At 41.4% G+C, this 16,611-nt stretch overlaps 1 protein-coding gene across 1 annotated transcript in view; it reads right to left on the minus strand.

The window, feature by feature from the left end:
• LOC110162886 (FRAS1-related extracellular matrix protein 2-like) overlaps positions 1-16,611 on the minus strand; it is a 254,137-nt gene that overhangs the window by 165,360 nt on the left and 72,166 nt on the right. The window contains 1 exon segment of the mRNA XM_055166709.1: positions 2,042-2,188. Within this exon segment, the coding sequence (XP_055022684.1) occupies positions 2,042-2,188 (147 nt within the window).

Consider the following 16,611-nt stretch of genomic DNA (forward strand, 5'->3'; position numbering starts at 1 on the left):
ATATCAAAGTTAAATCCGCACCCGCCCGGACCCGTTAACATTCCACCCGTTACCGCCCCCTAAATCAGGGACAGCACATTAGTCCGAAAGCCCAGTAGCCAGAACTAAACCAGGACTAAACCAGGACTGAACCTACGCCGTGTCATTAGTGGATTATAAATACATACACGCTGCAAACCGGAGAGACGATTGCCAGGACAACACCAGGGCCGGACCAGGATTTAACCAGGATTTAACCAGGTCTAAACCAGGTCTAAACCAGGACTGAACCAGGACTGAACCAGGACTAAACCAGGACTGAACCAGGACTGAAGAAGGACTAAACCAGGACTAAACCAGGACTAAACCAGGACTAAACCAGGACTGAACCAGGACTAAACCAGGACTAAACCAGGACTAAACCAGGACTAAACCAGGACTAAACCAGGACTGGACCAGGACTGGACCAGGACTAAACCAGATCTAAACCAGGACTTAACCAGGACTAAACCAGGTCTAGACCAAGTCTAAAAAAGGACTAAACCAGGACTAAACCAGGACTAAACCAGGTCTAAACCACAACTAACCCACGACTAAACCAGGAGTGCACCCGCTGAGCCGACCGCTTCCTCTGTTGGTTTTGTGTAATAAATACACTAAAGTCACTCTCTCAATTTGGGTTTGACTCAAATATTTATCAGCTGAGCAAACTTTCAACCAGGGGTCTCCAAACTTTTTCGTCTGGTGAGCTACTTTTACAAAATGAAATTGTCAGAGAACTACCACTTTTAGTGGCCACTAAAAATTGAGTATATATAAGAGCCACAGCAGGTCTTTGATGAGGTACATTTAAATGTCTATAAAACAAACAATTATCCATTTATTAGGGCACAAAGTTAGGCATTAGGGCTGTCGCGATAACCGCAAAAATGAATCACCACGGAACTAAGAGGCCCACTGCGGTGCATGTTGGGCCACCACGATCACCACATGTGACCAACGTGACCCAACCCAGAGTCCTGCACGGGTCCATTTTTAGAGACCCACAAACGCTCGGACCCATTAACATTCCAACCGTTACAGCCCGTGTCCATGATGACCCAGGACTGATCCAGGACTAACCCAGGACTAACCCAGGACTAAGATGCGCCCACGTAGACCATCTGGTGACCGCAGGCCGCATGGAGGTAAATGTGGCCGTCGACCGATTGCACTTTGCGGACACCTGCTCTGCGTGCTCGGGGTTCTCTCTCTTAAATGCAGGGTGCAGGACTCTGACCCGACCTGGTGCAGGACTCTGACCCGAGCTGCCACAGTGAGAGCTGGACAGATGCAGCGGCACTTGTTCCAAAGTCAAATGTTACTTCTCCCTCTACACACTATATATCCGCGCGACAACCAAGGTACATGTGCATCTGCAAAACCAAGAGCGTCATCGGAGAGAGTTTTCAGTTTTCAGAGCCGCTGGAAATATTATAACTCCGGGGGATGTGGGGTGGAGGAGGGGGTGCGATATCACTGCAAACCGCGCTGTTGAGCCGCTATACCGCACCGCAGGAGAAATTCCCCAACCGCCACAGCCCTATTAGGCATTAAAATGAAACACGTACAATAGTAATAGGCATTTAATTAATCAAATTTTACTTATTCAGCACAATAGGTGTAATTCAGAAATCCCTTGGCGAGCTGCTTGGACGGGGGAGGAGAGCTACACGTTGGAGACCCCTGCTTTAAACCATAAGATCAATATGTCTGAGTTATCCACCATTTTTGCTGAGTGTAAGTATTTATATCCATGCAGAGGAGGAAGAAGAGGGGCCCAGAGGAACCGCTCTCCTACACAGGAAAACTCAACTCAATTATACCTGCGTTTGGTGGTTTACAAAAGGTTTAATCATGTGGGCTGAAACAGAACCGCGCAAAAATAGTCTCAGGTACAGATGGTGCAGAGAGTTCAAATTAGTACGGGCTAATACCTCAAGTACTATGACCTGGAGACGGGGTCACAACAGGGGAGTTGAACCCAAAACGTTCTTGCTGCAATCTAAAGATGTGGACTTACTGACAAAGGAGGTTTCCCCGAGATAGCCTCTGCGTTTGAGCACCACTTCCAGGAACTTGGCCTCCTCCTGCACCACGTACTGAGGATGCTCCAGAGAGATCCAGGCCCAGTGCAGACGGAACTGCTGCTGCTTCAGACGGTTCCCCCCTGAACACAAACACAGAGACACAGAGGAGAAGGTCAGAGGAGGAGAGTTTCAAGGATTAAACTTCCACAGGTCCAAACATCAGACAATAAAGAAGAGAAACAATGACAGAGCTCGCATTTCCACAGATCAAGACCATTACAGCTGCACCAGACTAGGTCTAAATCAGGACTAAACAGAACCAAAACAGGTCTAAATCAGGGCTAAAGCACAGCTAACCCAGGCTGAGTCTAAAGCAAGACTAAACCAGGACTAAATCAGGTCTAGAGCAGGACTAACCCATAACTAGGCCATGTCTAAAGGAGGTTTAATCCAGTACTAAACAAGTACTAAAGCAGGTCTAACCCGGTACTAAACCAGGTTTAAACCATGTCTAAACCAGGACTAAATCAGGTTTAAAGCAGGTTTAACCCTGCACTGACCTAGGACTAACCCAGGACTAACCCAGGACTAAAACAATTCTAAACCAGGACTAAATTAGGCCAAGCTTAAACCAGGCCTTAAATACATCTAAACCAGGTCTAAAGAAGATCTAAACTAGGATTAATCCAGGACTAAACCAGACCAAGTCTAAAGCAGGACTTACCCAGGAATAAACCAGAACTAAAACAGGTCTAAACAAGGTCTAACCCAGGACCCAACCAGGTCTAAACTAGGACTAAAACAGGTTTACACCAAAACTAAACCAGTACTAAACCAGGAAAAGTTTAAAAAAGGTCTAAACCAGGACAAAACCAGGTCTAAAAGAAAGTCTAATCTCGGACTAAACCAGGTCTAACCCAGGACTAAACCAGAACTAAACCAGGGCTAAAGCAGGACTAACCCGGGATAAAACCATAACTAAACCAGATTTAAAGCAGGACTAACCCAGTACTAAACCAGGTCTAACTCAGGACTCAACCAGGTCTACAGCAGGTCTAAAGCAGGCCTAAACCAGGCCAAGTCTAAAACAGGTCTAACCCAGGACTAAACCAGGTCTAAAAGGAGGTCTAAACCAGGACTAAGTAAACCAGGTCTAAAGGAGGACATGTGCATTATCCATCTTTTGTCATAATGTTTTGCTTGACCATTGCTTATATCAAACACCAACACTAGTCAATAAGAAAGAAACATTTTCCACACATGGTTTTCAGTATAATTGTTTTTTTTTTTCTAATGAAGTTACAGGTGTAAGTCCTGTATATCACCTTTTCTGTCATTTCCTATAGTTTTTCTTTAGTTTATACCTGTATCTTTCCCGTGCTGGTCTGAAAAGTATATGAGTCATTTGCCTGTAGTTTTTGATGACTTGTTGATCTGAGCTTGTTTAATCTTGTGGCGTTAGGAAAGTCCCTTCTGTTCCTCAGTTCAAAGAGGACCGAGGATTCCACACCTGCTCCTTCACTGCAGCGAGAGTCAGGGGGGCATGGGAACAGGGCCGGGAGGGCATCTGGACTGATTTTAGTGTTAGCTCTGCCTAGAATGTTCCACAGTATGACTTTAAACAGCTCTACTTTACATTTATTCAATTACAGGTGGTTTTATAGCTCAAAAATACCTAGAAAAACAACATTCTGACTGTGAGTGGAGTCGCCTCTCCACAGCTCTGACCTGTAACTTGGTCTTGTTTGGCCTTCATGAAGATAGAAAGGTTTAATGCCATACTGTGAAACATTCCAGACAAAGCAATAACATTTCGATTAGAGCTGGGGATCATTAAGAAGTTGCCGATAAGATACATATGTCGATACAGTGCACTTTCTATTCGATACGATTCAATAAAAATAAAGGCTAAATAATGGCTGTGATCCTAAAAGTCTTTGTTAAACCATTTCTTGTGCAAAGTTCATATGAAACACAAACATTTTAATGTCAAATGTGTTGCATAAATGAGTTTCCTTCCACTGAAAAAACAACAAAACTGTAGCGCTGTAACTAAATAATTTAGTAAAATACACCAAGAAATACTCTTGGAGATATATCGACACAGCAGCCCACGATATCGATACTGCATCATCACATTAAACGATACGATATATCGATACTTCATTATTTTTGTACACTCCTAATCTCCATGGAGAAAAGCATTTTTTATAATACAGGAGGTGTTCAACTGTGTTAAACTCCACACACCTTCACTAGAATCATTTGGACGATTTCAGCCCTGGAATTGCCAATCTCTACTGAACTAAAAGTAAAAGTAGATGTTAACTTGAAGACTACCACTAAATGACATCACAAGGTGGAACACAGCATTTTGAGCTTTAGAGATAAAGGAGATAAATACACAATAATAATAAAGGATTATTAAGACATGTGTAAATGGAACAAAACACAACTACAGGTCTGTTTTGGAGGAGGTAACAACATTCTAAGAGTCAATTTTGTGTAATATAGGACCTTTACTTTACTATGTTTTAACTCATTGTTTCCCAAAGATGTGGGTCGCAAGAGATTTTTTTGGGTCGCCTTGTCACGATCTGCACCTCCCATGCTCCTCACTTTTTCACCGTGCAAGAAATCTACAATCCTCACTTTTTCGACAGCACAGCCTTGCCCAACCAGTTTTCTGTGAGAAACTCTGATCACTGCTTTTCTTTTTTTTTTTAAAGCTTGAGAGACACAATCACTCAGTCATCCATAAAATATCCTCATTAATGTTCAATAATGGTCAAATCCACCTTTATTTTGTGATTTATAAATAATGTCTATTGACTTGGGTCGTGAAGGTTTGTGACTTTTAAAATATGGGTCCCCAGGAAAAAAAAAAGGGAAACACTGGTGTAGAGAGACTAACGATATCCATCCATTTTCTTATATTTTTGAGGAGGTAACAACATTCTAACACGACTTAAAGCTCACGAGAGTCAATCTTGCGTACTAGAGGACCTTTAATAATGGAAAAAAGTTATGACGTGTGATCCAGTTGGTAAATATTTTCAACGACAGAGACTCGCCAGCATGATTTTAATTCCCATTTCCAAATAGAATATGAATGCAGGTCATGCTGGAGTGGTGCATTAAAGGAGAGAGGACACTCGACTTGGGTTGCGAAGGTTTGTGACTTTTAAAATATGGGTCCCCAGAAAAAAAAGTCTGGGAAACACTGATCTAACTGATTCATTTTCATTGGTTTTGATGATAAAGATCTGGGAGGGCATCAGGTTTACTGCAGACACTCCACTGCACTTCCTCTGCGTGTGACTCATTGACCACAGTTAACACATTAGGTGTGAGGGCGCATACATTTCCTGAGTGACCGGGTTACAGAGGCACGCATGGATTAGTTTTCAATTACATACTCTGAGGTTTTGTTTTCCTTCTAAAACAAGCCCGGCAAATTAATGTTTTTTTTTTCTTTTCTATATCACACTGGTCTCTGTATGCGTATTATTGATTTGTTGAGCTTTCTACCGTGTTATAACATTGTTTCCTCATCAAAAACATGCCTGAAGAGGGTTTAGATGTCATCCATGCATGTCTGAGTAATCAAGAGATCTCTCCCAGGCTATATTTGAACACTCTTTATGGTGAGCTGTACGTCCCATGCTCCTACACAAAGATTCTCCATAAATATACAAAAACCAGATACAAAACTAATCCGTGTATCATTCGTTCATTCGTTTTTCAATATAAAACCAAAAATAAGACAACGAAAAAACAACAGTTTTCTTCGCTATTTGTCTCCAAAACCAAAATGAAAAAAAAGGATAATGATTCGTTTTTTCAGTTTTCGATTTTGTGTTTAAATGAAGAATGGAAAAAATGGATAACGGCCGTTTCCCGTTTACGTGACTTCCGTGACTTGATGCCGAACTTTTGCACCGGGTACGGACTGAACCAGGACTGATCCAGGTCCGAGACCAGACCGAGACCAGAGCAGGACTAGAGCGGGACCAGAGCAGGACCAGACCGGGACCAGAGCAGGACTGGGGCAGACTCCAAGCTTTGACTCTGAGCCTCCGCGGGGTCCAAGCCTCAGCTTCGAGCTCCAGCCCTTCCGTGGGCTCTGAGCCTCCAGTCTGGTCTCGGTCTTGTCTCGGTCTTGTCTCTGTCTCAGGCCCGCTCTGGTCCCGGTCTGGTCCCAGTCTCAGTAGCGCTCTGGTCCCGGTCTGATCCCGGACCTGGTCCATTTGAACCAAAAGCTCTTAGTTCGGTTTGTTTTCGTTGGTGTGAAAGCGTCAGTTCTTTGCACCACCTCGGAACCAGCCGCGGTTCTGGAGCAGCCCGTCCGGACCTGTAGTCCACAGCACATTCTACTTTCCCCGCACGGAACCAGCGCGGAGACGATGACACGGAACCGCTCGGACCGCTGGTCTCGGTCTCAGTTCCGCTCTGATCCCGCTCTGGTCTCGGACCTGGATCAGTCCTGGTTCAGTCCGTACGGTGCAAAAGTTCGGCATCGCAGTCACGGAAGTACGTAAACGGGAAACGGTCGTTATCCGTTTTTTCCATTCTTCATTTAAACACAAAATCGAAAACTGAAAAAACGAATCATTATCCGTTTTTTCATTTTGGTTTTGGAGACAAATAACGAAGAAAACGGTTGTTTTTTCGTTTTCTTTATTTTGGTTTTATATTGAAAAAAAACCAGATACAAAACTGAACACAACAACTTCACAACCCTCATGCGATGTACAGTAGTTTGATTGTGTTATGATAGCGGTCTGAAGGGGGTCTAAGTTCGTCTAATTTCATTTCTCTCCAGCGACTAGGTCAGGAATCAGAATACACTAGACGATTTGCAAGAACCCGGAAGTTGTAGACCGCACACCGGCCAATCAGCGAAGAGCTGTGAAGCCATGACGTCAAACTCAAGCACCTGTCTGGGTCCTTTTTGTGGAACAGCACAACAGTAAACAAAGCGGTCGAGATGGATGTAGACGATATAAACTTCGCATTTTTTATTGCACCTTTAATTCGCAAGTTCACCAAGTGATCGCTGACAGACATGTTCACACTCTGCTTTGATTGCTGACAATTACTTGGACACCACTGAGCGTTCCAGCACATCATATACGTCATGACCAAATAGCAAAATAGAAAAAAAAAGTACCCGCCTACTGTCAAGCGAACGAATCCTTATGCCTAATGTCAGACGGTTTCCACGGAGTGAAACCGTCTGATAAATCAGGCTACGTCCCATGCTCCTACACACACTACACAATAATTTTCCATAAATATACAAAAACACATGACAAAACTGTACACAACAACTTCACAACATTGACGTGATGCGCAGTAGTCTCATTAGCGGGGGAAACACAGTGTCAAAAACTAAAGTTAAACTTAAAAAACATGTTAATATGTTGTTTCCAGTGCATACAGCATTTTCAAAACCAAAACATTTCAAAAGGTAACATGATGATGTAAATATGTTTTGTGTAATATTCCATAGAATTCTTTAAAGGCTGAAATGATCCAAATGATTCTAGTGAAGGTGTACGGAGTTTAAAAACACAGTGGAGCACTTCTTGTATTACCACATGACATTATAAGGTGGAAAGATGGAGTGTTTTCAGTTTGAGAGAAGAACTCAGCTTAAATATGCAGGATTTGTGTGGTTAAACATGTGTGAATGAAACAAAACACAACTCCGGGTCTTGTTTGTGATGAGGAAACAACATTATATCAAGATCAGAAACAGCGTAATATGACATGAAGACAAAAAAAAGTCATTTGTTTTGTGGTTTAAATAGCTCCAGATTAGACCCAGTGCTGCAGTGTTCAGAGCCAGACTTCACAGCAGTTCACACAGTACTGACTGAGCCCGTGGCCTTGTTCTAACTCTCACTCTGTAACAGCACAGGCAGCACAAGCATACTAATGAATGAAAACAGGACAGGACCCATTCACAAACAGAGGGGAAGAGGGCTTGAGAAATGTGTGTGGAATCATACACACAAATACGCAAAGAGTTCACTGGAGTTTCACTGGGACTTGGTCTTTTTTAGCCTTTTTTTGAGCTTTAAGTCATGTTATAATGTCATTACCTCATCAAAAACAGACCTGGAGTTGTGTTTTGTTTCATTCAGACATGTTTGAGTAACTCTTTATTATTAGGCTACGTTCAGACTGCAGGGCTTAACGCTCAATTTGGATTTTTTTGGGAAATCCGATGTTTTTGCGAGGTCGTTCACATTTCCAATTAAATGCGACTTGTATGTGACTCCAGTGTGAACAGTAAACGGCCCAAAAGTGTCCGCATGTGCACTGGAGACACGACGACGTCAACCGCAGCGAGCGTGCTCTGTGTTTAAGGAAGTTGTCCAAACATGGACGTGAGCATTGAGCACCTGGAGATTTTAAAGTTCCTCTCGTACCGGAGCCAGAACATGAACAACTTACTTGTTTTAAGGAGAAGGACGAGGTTTTTGGCCGTGGTGTTTTGTGGGACAGTCCGTTTAAAGGAACGTGTGGATGTGGAGACGTAACCAAGAGTGGTGAGTGGTGATGTGCTTCGCTTCAGTGACATGGAGTTCATTAACAATTTTTGCCTACTTCAGCGCAGAATACTTACGTTTGTGGCTTGTTGATAACGTGTAGGTCGGATGAATGCACTTTGGCCGTTCAGATTGAAGTCGCATGTCAAAAGATCAGATATGTATCAGTTTTAGGAGCACATATCCAAGTGGCCTGGGTCACATTTGAAAAAATCAGATCTGTGTCATTAAAAGATCAGATACAGGTCACATAGAGGCCAAAAAATCGGATTTGGGTCACTTCAGGCTGCAGTCTGAACGTAGCCTTAATCTGTCTACATCTCCAAAGCTCAAAATGCTCTGTTCCAACTTGTGATGTCATGTCGTGGTAGTTTTCAAGTTAACAGCGACCCTTTACCTTTTGTTCAGTAAAAATTGGCAATTCCAGGGCTGAAATCATCCAAATGATTCTAGTGAGGGTATACGGAGCACAATGGAGCACTTTCTGTATTACCACATGACATCACAAGGTGGAACAGACAGAACTCAGCCTAAATCTGCAGAGTTTGTGTGTTAAATGTGTGTGAATTAAACAAAACACAACTCCAGGTCTGTTTGTGATGAAGAAACAACATTATAACATAGATCAGTAAATTATGCAATATGGGTCCTTTAAATTAGGCAAAACGAGTCTGTTGGGGCTAGAGATGTACATGAATAGTCGCTTAATCAATAATTAATCATTGAGAATTTCATCGATCACGTTCATTTTTAATCAACAAACCGAATGTAGGTTGCTGTGCGTAAGGAGACGAGGCTGCGTCTGACACAAACACTGGAGTTGCGTCTCACAGTCCCACGTTTGGGCTCTGGAACCTTCTTCAGTGAGCGTGTTTACAGCACATCAGTGTCCCGGGTTTGATCGGGTTTTTTGAGTATCCGGGGTTCGTCACGGTGCATGTAAACGCAGTATCCCGGTTACTGCGACATAAAGTTGAGTCCAAAAGACCAACACTTTCCAGTCTTTTCATCACAACAGTAGCCAACGATATAAAAGAATGAGAACTTCGCACAATGAATTACTTGAGACGGGTGCGTTGGAGAAGAGGAAGCAGCCCAAGAACATGAGATTGTGAACTGTGACATTTATTAGGTCTCACAATTTGCAAGTAAGACAGTGTGCGGGATTTTTCTCCATGTTCTATCACAACAGTAGCCAAAATAAATAAAGTGACCAACATAAATAAAGTGAGTGAAATGATGTTAAATAAAAAGCTGCTGCGTTAAACCTGCACACGTCTTGATCTCTGAAAACATGAACCATCTGTGTCGTGTCCTTTAGTCCAACAAAAGCTGAACCGCATCAGCGCACGAGGAAAAAGCTGGGTTTTTAGTTTATGCAAATGATCCATGTGGTTTTAAGTTTAATTTCTGTAAAATGTGAACAAATGTGTCAAAGCTGTAATAAACACATTATAATCTCAAACGGGCTGATGCAGTGGTTATGGTTTATATGTTGTAAAGTTGAGTTTATTTATGCAGATTGGTAATAGTAATAATAATAGTGATAATTTTGATCGATTAAGAACATTTAATTGAATGCCCATCCCTAGTTGAGGCAGAGCTACGTGATGGTGCTTTGGTGAAGTTGAAAGGGAAAACAGAAACCCCTGTATTATCTTAAAGCCTCCACAGACAGGCGTTTGTCCACATGCTCTTGCCTTATCTCCGCTGTGGCTCCGAACACACGAATCCTACAGGAATAATAATGAGGCGTTCACAGGCAGTCAGGACATAAAAGCGCATAATGAGAACATACAGAAAATAAACGCATATGTTTTGTCCGAGGAGCTGCGAGATGATTGCGTACAGCGGGGTCTTATGTGAGCATCTGGAACCGAGGCAACGAGGGAAACCAAGGGAAATGGAAAGAACAAAGTGACATGAGAAAAAAAAAAAAAAAAAAATCTTCTTTCTACTGTTGTCAAAGTGAACTCCATTAATCCCACAAAATGTAACACCAAAATTAATAATAAATTGGAATGTTGAGTTATTGGTGAAGATACAGGTGGAAGTTTGGGTAGGGGTATGTGGAGATCAAAATATCGTTATATCGTATCGTTAAATGTGATGATACAGTATCGATATCATGAGCTGCTGTATCGATATATTGCCAAGAGTATTTTTTGGTGTATTTTACTAAATTATTTTGTCACAGAGCTACAGTTTTGTTGCTTGTTTAGTGGAAGGAAACTCGTTTATTCGACACATTTGACATTTTCATTGTTTTGAGGATTAAAATGTTTGTGTTTTATATTAACTTTGCATGAGAAGTGGTTTAACAAAGACTTTTAGTATCACAGCCATGATTTAGTCTTTATTTTTTACCGAACCGTATTGAATTATATCTCATTGCATCGAGATATATATCGTATCGTGGTCTATGTATTGACAGCTTCTTGACGATAAAAGTGAAAAATTGCACAGCACACTCAGCTCAGTGCTAAGAGCTTTTGGACATCAGCCATCTGAGTGTGCTGTTCATTTTTTCACTTTTGTCTTGCTGCTTCTTGCATTTGCACCTCTACAAGATATTTTGGTGTGAATTTTCTGTTTCTTTTGAACTTCTTAATGATACCCAACCCTACTGTACGGTATGGGTTGGAGTGAGGGTTTAAGTGTGAAATTTGTCCTCTGCATTTGACCCAGCCATCTCCTGGGGCATCTCCTCAGGAGCAGTGGGCACACAGGCACATGTCCGTGATCTCGGTCAAATGATAAATGGTCACATACTGTATTTACATGGCGCTTTTCCACCTTCGAAGCACTCAATGCTCTTTACAACAAGGAATCACTCACTCAAGAGCAAGATTCGAACCACCAACCTTCGGATCAGTGGACAAACGCTCTACCAACTGAGCTACTGCCGCCCATCTGGAGCTAATCTTTGGTCAGGACTAGCCTGATTCATCAGCCAGTTTCACTTCGTGGAAACTGTCTGACCTTGCAGCATTAGGATTCGTTCTCTTGACAGTAGGCGGGTACTTTTTTTATTTAACCAATCGCTGCTATTTGGTCATGACGTATGTAATGCACCAAATCTCGTAGGACGAAGAGCAATAACGTCTTTCCCCTTGATAAAATTCATCAAACATTCTCTTTGTTCCCAGCTTTAAATCCTCGATCTCGGGAATCGTTGCCAACACAGAATGTTTGTCTTCGTCTACATCCATCTCAACCGCTTCATTTACTGTTGTGCTGTTCTACAAAAGGGACCCAGACAGATGCTTGAGTCTGACGCCATGCCTTCACAGCTCTTCAATGATTGGCAGGTGAACAGTCTACAACTTCTTGGGTTCTTGCAAACCATCTAGTGTATTCCGATTCCTGACCTAATTGCTGAAGAGAAATGAAACTGAGGCGAGGCACTAGGTGGTGCCAGCTTGGCTATGTCAGGACCACCTTAGCAGGAGGATTTTAATGCATGTTTTGGGGTTGAAGAGACAAACCAGAATGCACAGAAAAACCCCACCCAAAGGGACATATGCAAACTCCACAGAGAAAGACCCAAGGACCCCGGAATCTTCTTGCTGTGTATTAGCCACTCAGTCACCATAAGGCTGGACGTATGTGAACATTTGGCTGGGGGTAAGGGTGAATGTACAAGTCACGGGTGAGGCAATTATTTTTTCCATGGGGCCACATGAGAAACAGAAAATATTCTGGAAATGCTTGACTCAGTTCTGCATAATATTAATTGCATTTCTTCATAAAAAAAACAGTAAATATCATTGTTTAGACAAGCTCGTAAGACTGGAAAGAGTTTATGTTATGACTAAGCAGTGTAAAAAACAAAAAGTGAAGTTGCTTTACAAAAAATGTCATTAAAAAACACCTCTAAAATAAAAGCATTGCAGCTTTAGTCCATGCATGAGGTAAAACTATAAAATATGTTTAATTTGTAATTTCAAATGAGCTAAACCCTCCTGCACCCCTTGGTACATTTTTGTACATCTCAACTATTCTTTTTTGCATAGCTTTGGCGTTATTGTATCAAATAGTACCAAAATTGGCCAGTTTGGGTATTTTGTGATGTATTTTTAATTTTTAATTTTAATTTTTTTTTCAAGAGCACATTAACTGAACGGTCTATACTCAAAATACTCACACCTGTGGTCCTTCGGTAGATTTTTGTCCCGTTGACTTCCACTCAAAATGGCATTTTTTATTGACATAACTTTGCCAATATACTTTTACTTTTTGATTTATTTGTCATTCTTTGGTGTTGAAAAATATTTTAAAATGTAGGTTTTAGTGAATTTTTGAATTTTTTTATATTTTTCTTTTTACTGTGTATTTTCCATTACAAGGTTATAGCAATAGAAAGACATCTGTACATATCTAGAGTCTAGACTGAAGGACAGAGAAGTAGATATTTAAGGTTAAAATGATATGGATGTGTTCTAGATCCTCTGATAATCCCAACACAAACAAAATAAAATTACTTGAAAGAAATTGAAAAATATCAAATTTTTTCATACACATAATTTGACTTTCAAAAATGACATTTAAGGGGTTAAAATTTCAAAATATTATATATTATTTGGTATGTATGATTAGGACAGGAGTAAATAAAGACACTGAGATAAAAAAAAAAAAAAAGTTGGACAAAAATCTGTACTGCATAAAAATATTGTGTGTGTATTCTTTTCCGGTGTACATTTTTGTCACAGAGGACCACAGGTGTGATTATTGTAAAGGGATGCACGAGGGTTAAAGGGGCCGGTCAGAGTCAACCAGAGAGCCGTATGTGACCCGGGTGCTGCACAATATCCAGGTCTGGCATAAGAGGAGGTGTGGGTGTGGGTAAGGGCAGAGGTATGGGGTTTATGGGCCTGGTTTATGGGTGAGGGGATGGGTGGTGGTATAGTTGAGGGCCTGGGTGGTGGTGAGTGGGCCTATCCTTATTTGAGCTCATGGAAAGCTCTGCTCTGCTCTCCTCTGGGACATAGTGAGAGCAGCTGATTCAGTCCACTTCCAGCACACAAATGGGAGATTAGACTCATCAGACGGCTATAGGAACAGGCACCAGTTTGTTTGTGTTGCTAGGCAGACCGGGGCGGGACCTGACAGCGCGTGATTGGTCCGTTTTTGTCAGATATGAATTATTATCCAAAGAATCTTAACGTTCAATAGACGTTCAATCCTCAACTTTTTTCATCTTACTAAAACAGGAATCAGAGTTTACCACACACACACACACACGAGCACACACACACACTTTCTTTTATTTCCTTCAGACTGATCCCAACCTTTTTTTCTGACTTAAAAAAACATGAAAAACAGAACTAGCGCTTTTCACAACTCAGCAGACAGCAGAGTTTTACTGTGACAATAAAGCTAACAACAATCAGTAGTGCTAACAGTGCACTTCCTGAATATCAGACAATCAAGAGTTGCTCATACAATATATCTGCAAGACATTTTTGCTCAAATACATGGGAAAAAATTGGGTACAGGCCCCTTTAAAGCAGACCTATTCTGCAAAGTCAACTTTTTAGAATTTTTAACTATGTTACAATTGTTTCCCCTTCTCGTTTCCCCTCTCAGAGTTGTATTTGGAGTGATTCGTTCAAGTTTGAGTAATCTTTAATCATTTATTTTCAAGATGCCATACTGCCGATCAACCCCACTTTTTCACCTCCACCGGTACGCGTCCACTGCATGTGACGTACTTCAATTCTCCAATTTTATTTTATTAATCTGTGACACATGTAGGATTCAACTAGCCAGGCTGACACCACCTAGTGCCTCCGCTCAATTTCATTTCTCTCCAGCGACTAGTTCAGGAATCGTTATACACAAGACGGTTTGCAAGAACCACTGAAGTTGTGGACCGCAATCAGCGAAGAGCTGTGAAGCCATGACGTCAAACTCAAGTGCCTGTCTGGATCCCGTTTGTGGTACAGCACAACAGTAAACAAAGAGGTCGAGATGGATGTAGACAATACAAACTTCGCATTTTTTATTTCACCTTTAATTTGCATGTTCATCTCACAGAAACGGCAATGATGGTTGACAGACATGTCCACTCTCTGCTTTGTTTGCTGTTGTGCCGGCAGTTACTTGGACATCGCTGAGCGTTCCATCGCATTACATTTGTCACAACCAAATAGCAGCGATTGATTAAATAAAAAAAGTACCTGCCTACCGCTGAGCGAACAAATCCTAATGCTGCGAGGTCAGACGGTTTCCACGAAGTGAAACCAGCTGATGAATCAAACTAGGATTTGACAGCATTGCGTACTCATTTTGGTACAAATGAAAAATAAATAAATCTGCTGCTCGCAAATGTGACCTGCAGCTATCCACCGAAGGTGCAGGCTCTTTGTTGTGACAATGTTTCCAGTGACGTCAGCTCCCACTGGACAGTTTTCAAATGCAGAATTCAGCAGATTTGTTTCTTTTATTAAGTAGTTTTAGGTGAATAATGCGATTTAAAATGTCCGGCACATTTTAAACTGGACATTAAAGTTTGACTTCACTACATCGGAGAGCAAGAATCTGTATTTTCCTCTACATTTTTTAACAGGACTGAAAAGTAAAAGTATTTTCATTATTATAGTTTGAGTCCTGCTGAAAAGCCTGAAAAAATGATTCACTTGTTTCTGCTGAACAAAATTCAGCATGAATATGTATCAAAATCACTACATTTGAAGCTTTATAAGACTCAAAATATGCATGAAATTCATTTACTTTTTACTCTTTGACTCGATTTTTAAACAGATCCTTTATGTGAGTAGATTCATCTGGTATCTGTACTTGTACTTAAATAACAACATTGAGTAAATCTTGCATCTCTGTAGTGCTCTAAACACACACACAATCTGATCTAATTATTGGGCTTTCTGAATAACCTAGTATAAAATTGCAAAACAGAAATGGATGTCTGCAGTACAAATCTGCCTATTACTGTTCTGAAAAACCGAGAACGGCTCCACTCACAGCACAGAGCCGCAGACAGCCCCTTCAAACGCTGGCTTTGAGCACCTGTTTGCTCACTGCTCCCTTCCACATTTCCACTGTTGTGTCTGCATTATTCATGCCTCAGACCATGTCCCAGAGCTGAGTCCCTCACCTCTCTCCTCATCATCTCAGCTCCAGCTCCGCAAACAGCCCCGTGTCCTCGCCAGCACGCACCCAGAGACCGGACCGACCGCACTGCAAAAACTCAGCTACACCGCCTGGATTCAGAACAGGGATTTTGATTTGATTTTTGAGAAGACTTAAAGCTGCATTGTGTAACTTTACTGGTCCGTGTGCGAGGCAAATTCTCAAACGATACTAAGTTACAGGTCAGATCTATCAGAATGTAAGATTTTCTTGGTATTTTTGAGCTATAAAACCAACTGTAATTGAATAAATGTAAGGTAGAGCTGTTTAATGCCATACTGTGGAACATTCCAGGCAGAGACGATCACGTGACCAGCTTTCCGGATAGTTTTTCAGACTGACTGTATTTATTTATTTAGTCCAGGTTTATATTTTTGGAATTGTTTCAAAGTAAAAAAATGGTTTCAAAACATTTCTGGTGGAGGGTCTACCGCCTTCTTGTCTCCATGGAGATGTTATTGCTTTGCCTGGAATGTTCCATGGTATGACTTTAAACGTTTGCATCTAGAACTTTATTCATTATGAGTGTTTATATTGCTCAAAAATACAATAATTTCTTCAGTGAATAGGGTTGCCACTTCACAGATCTGAACTGTAATGTAGCACAGTGCCGTAACCTGCTTGTCTCCTTTGTCATAGATGAAGATGAAGTTTAATCTGTACCGTGGAACATTCTAGACAAAGCAATAACATTTCCATGGAGACAAAAAGGTGGCGGATGCTCCACTAGTAATGTAGTGGGTATAGTAAAAAAAAAAGTACTTTATGGAGCTTTCTACCATGTTATAACATTGTTCCCTCATCAAAAACATGTCTGAAGAGGTTTTAGATCATCCATGCATGTTTGAGTA

The sequence above is a fragment of the Boleophthalmus pectinirostris genome, unplaced genomic scaffold (assembly GCF_026225935.1).
Source record: "Boleophthalmus pectinirostris isolate CB_2022bp ecotype Guang Dong unplaced genomic scaffold, ASM2622593v1 HiC_scaffold_9, whole genome shotgun sequence".
NCBI classification, from domain to species: Eukaryota; Metazoa; Chordata; class Actinopteri; order Gobiiformes; family Gobiidae; genus Boleophthalmus; species Boleophthalmus pectinirostris.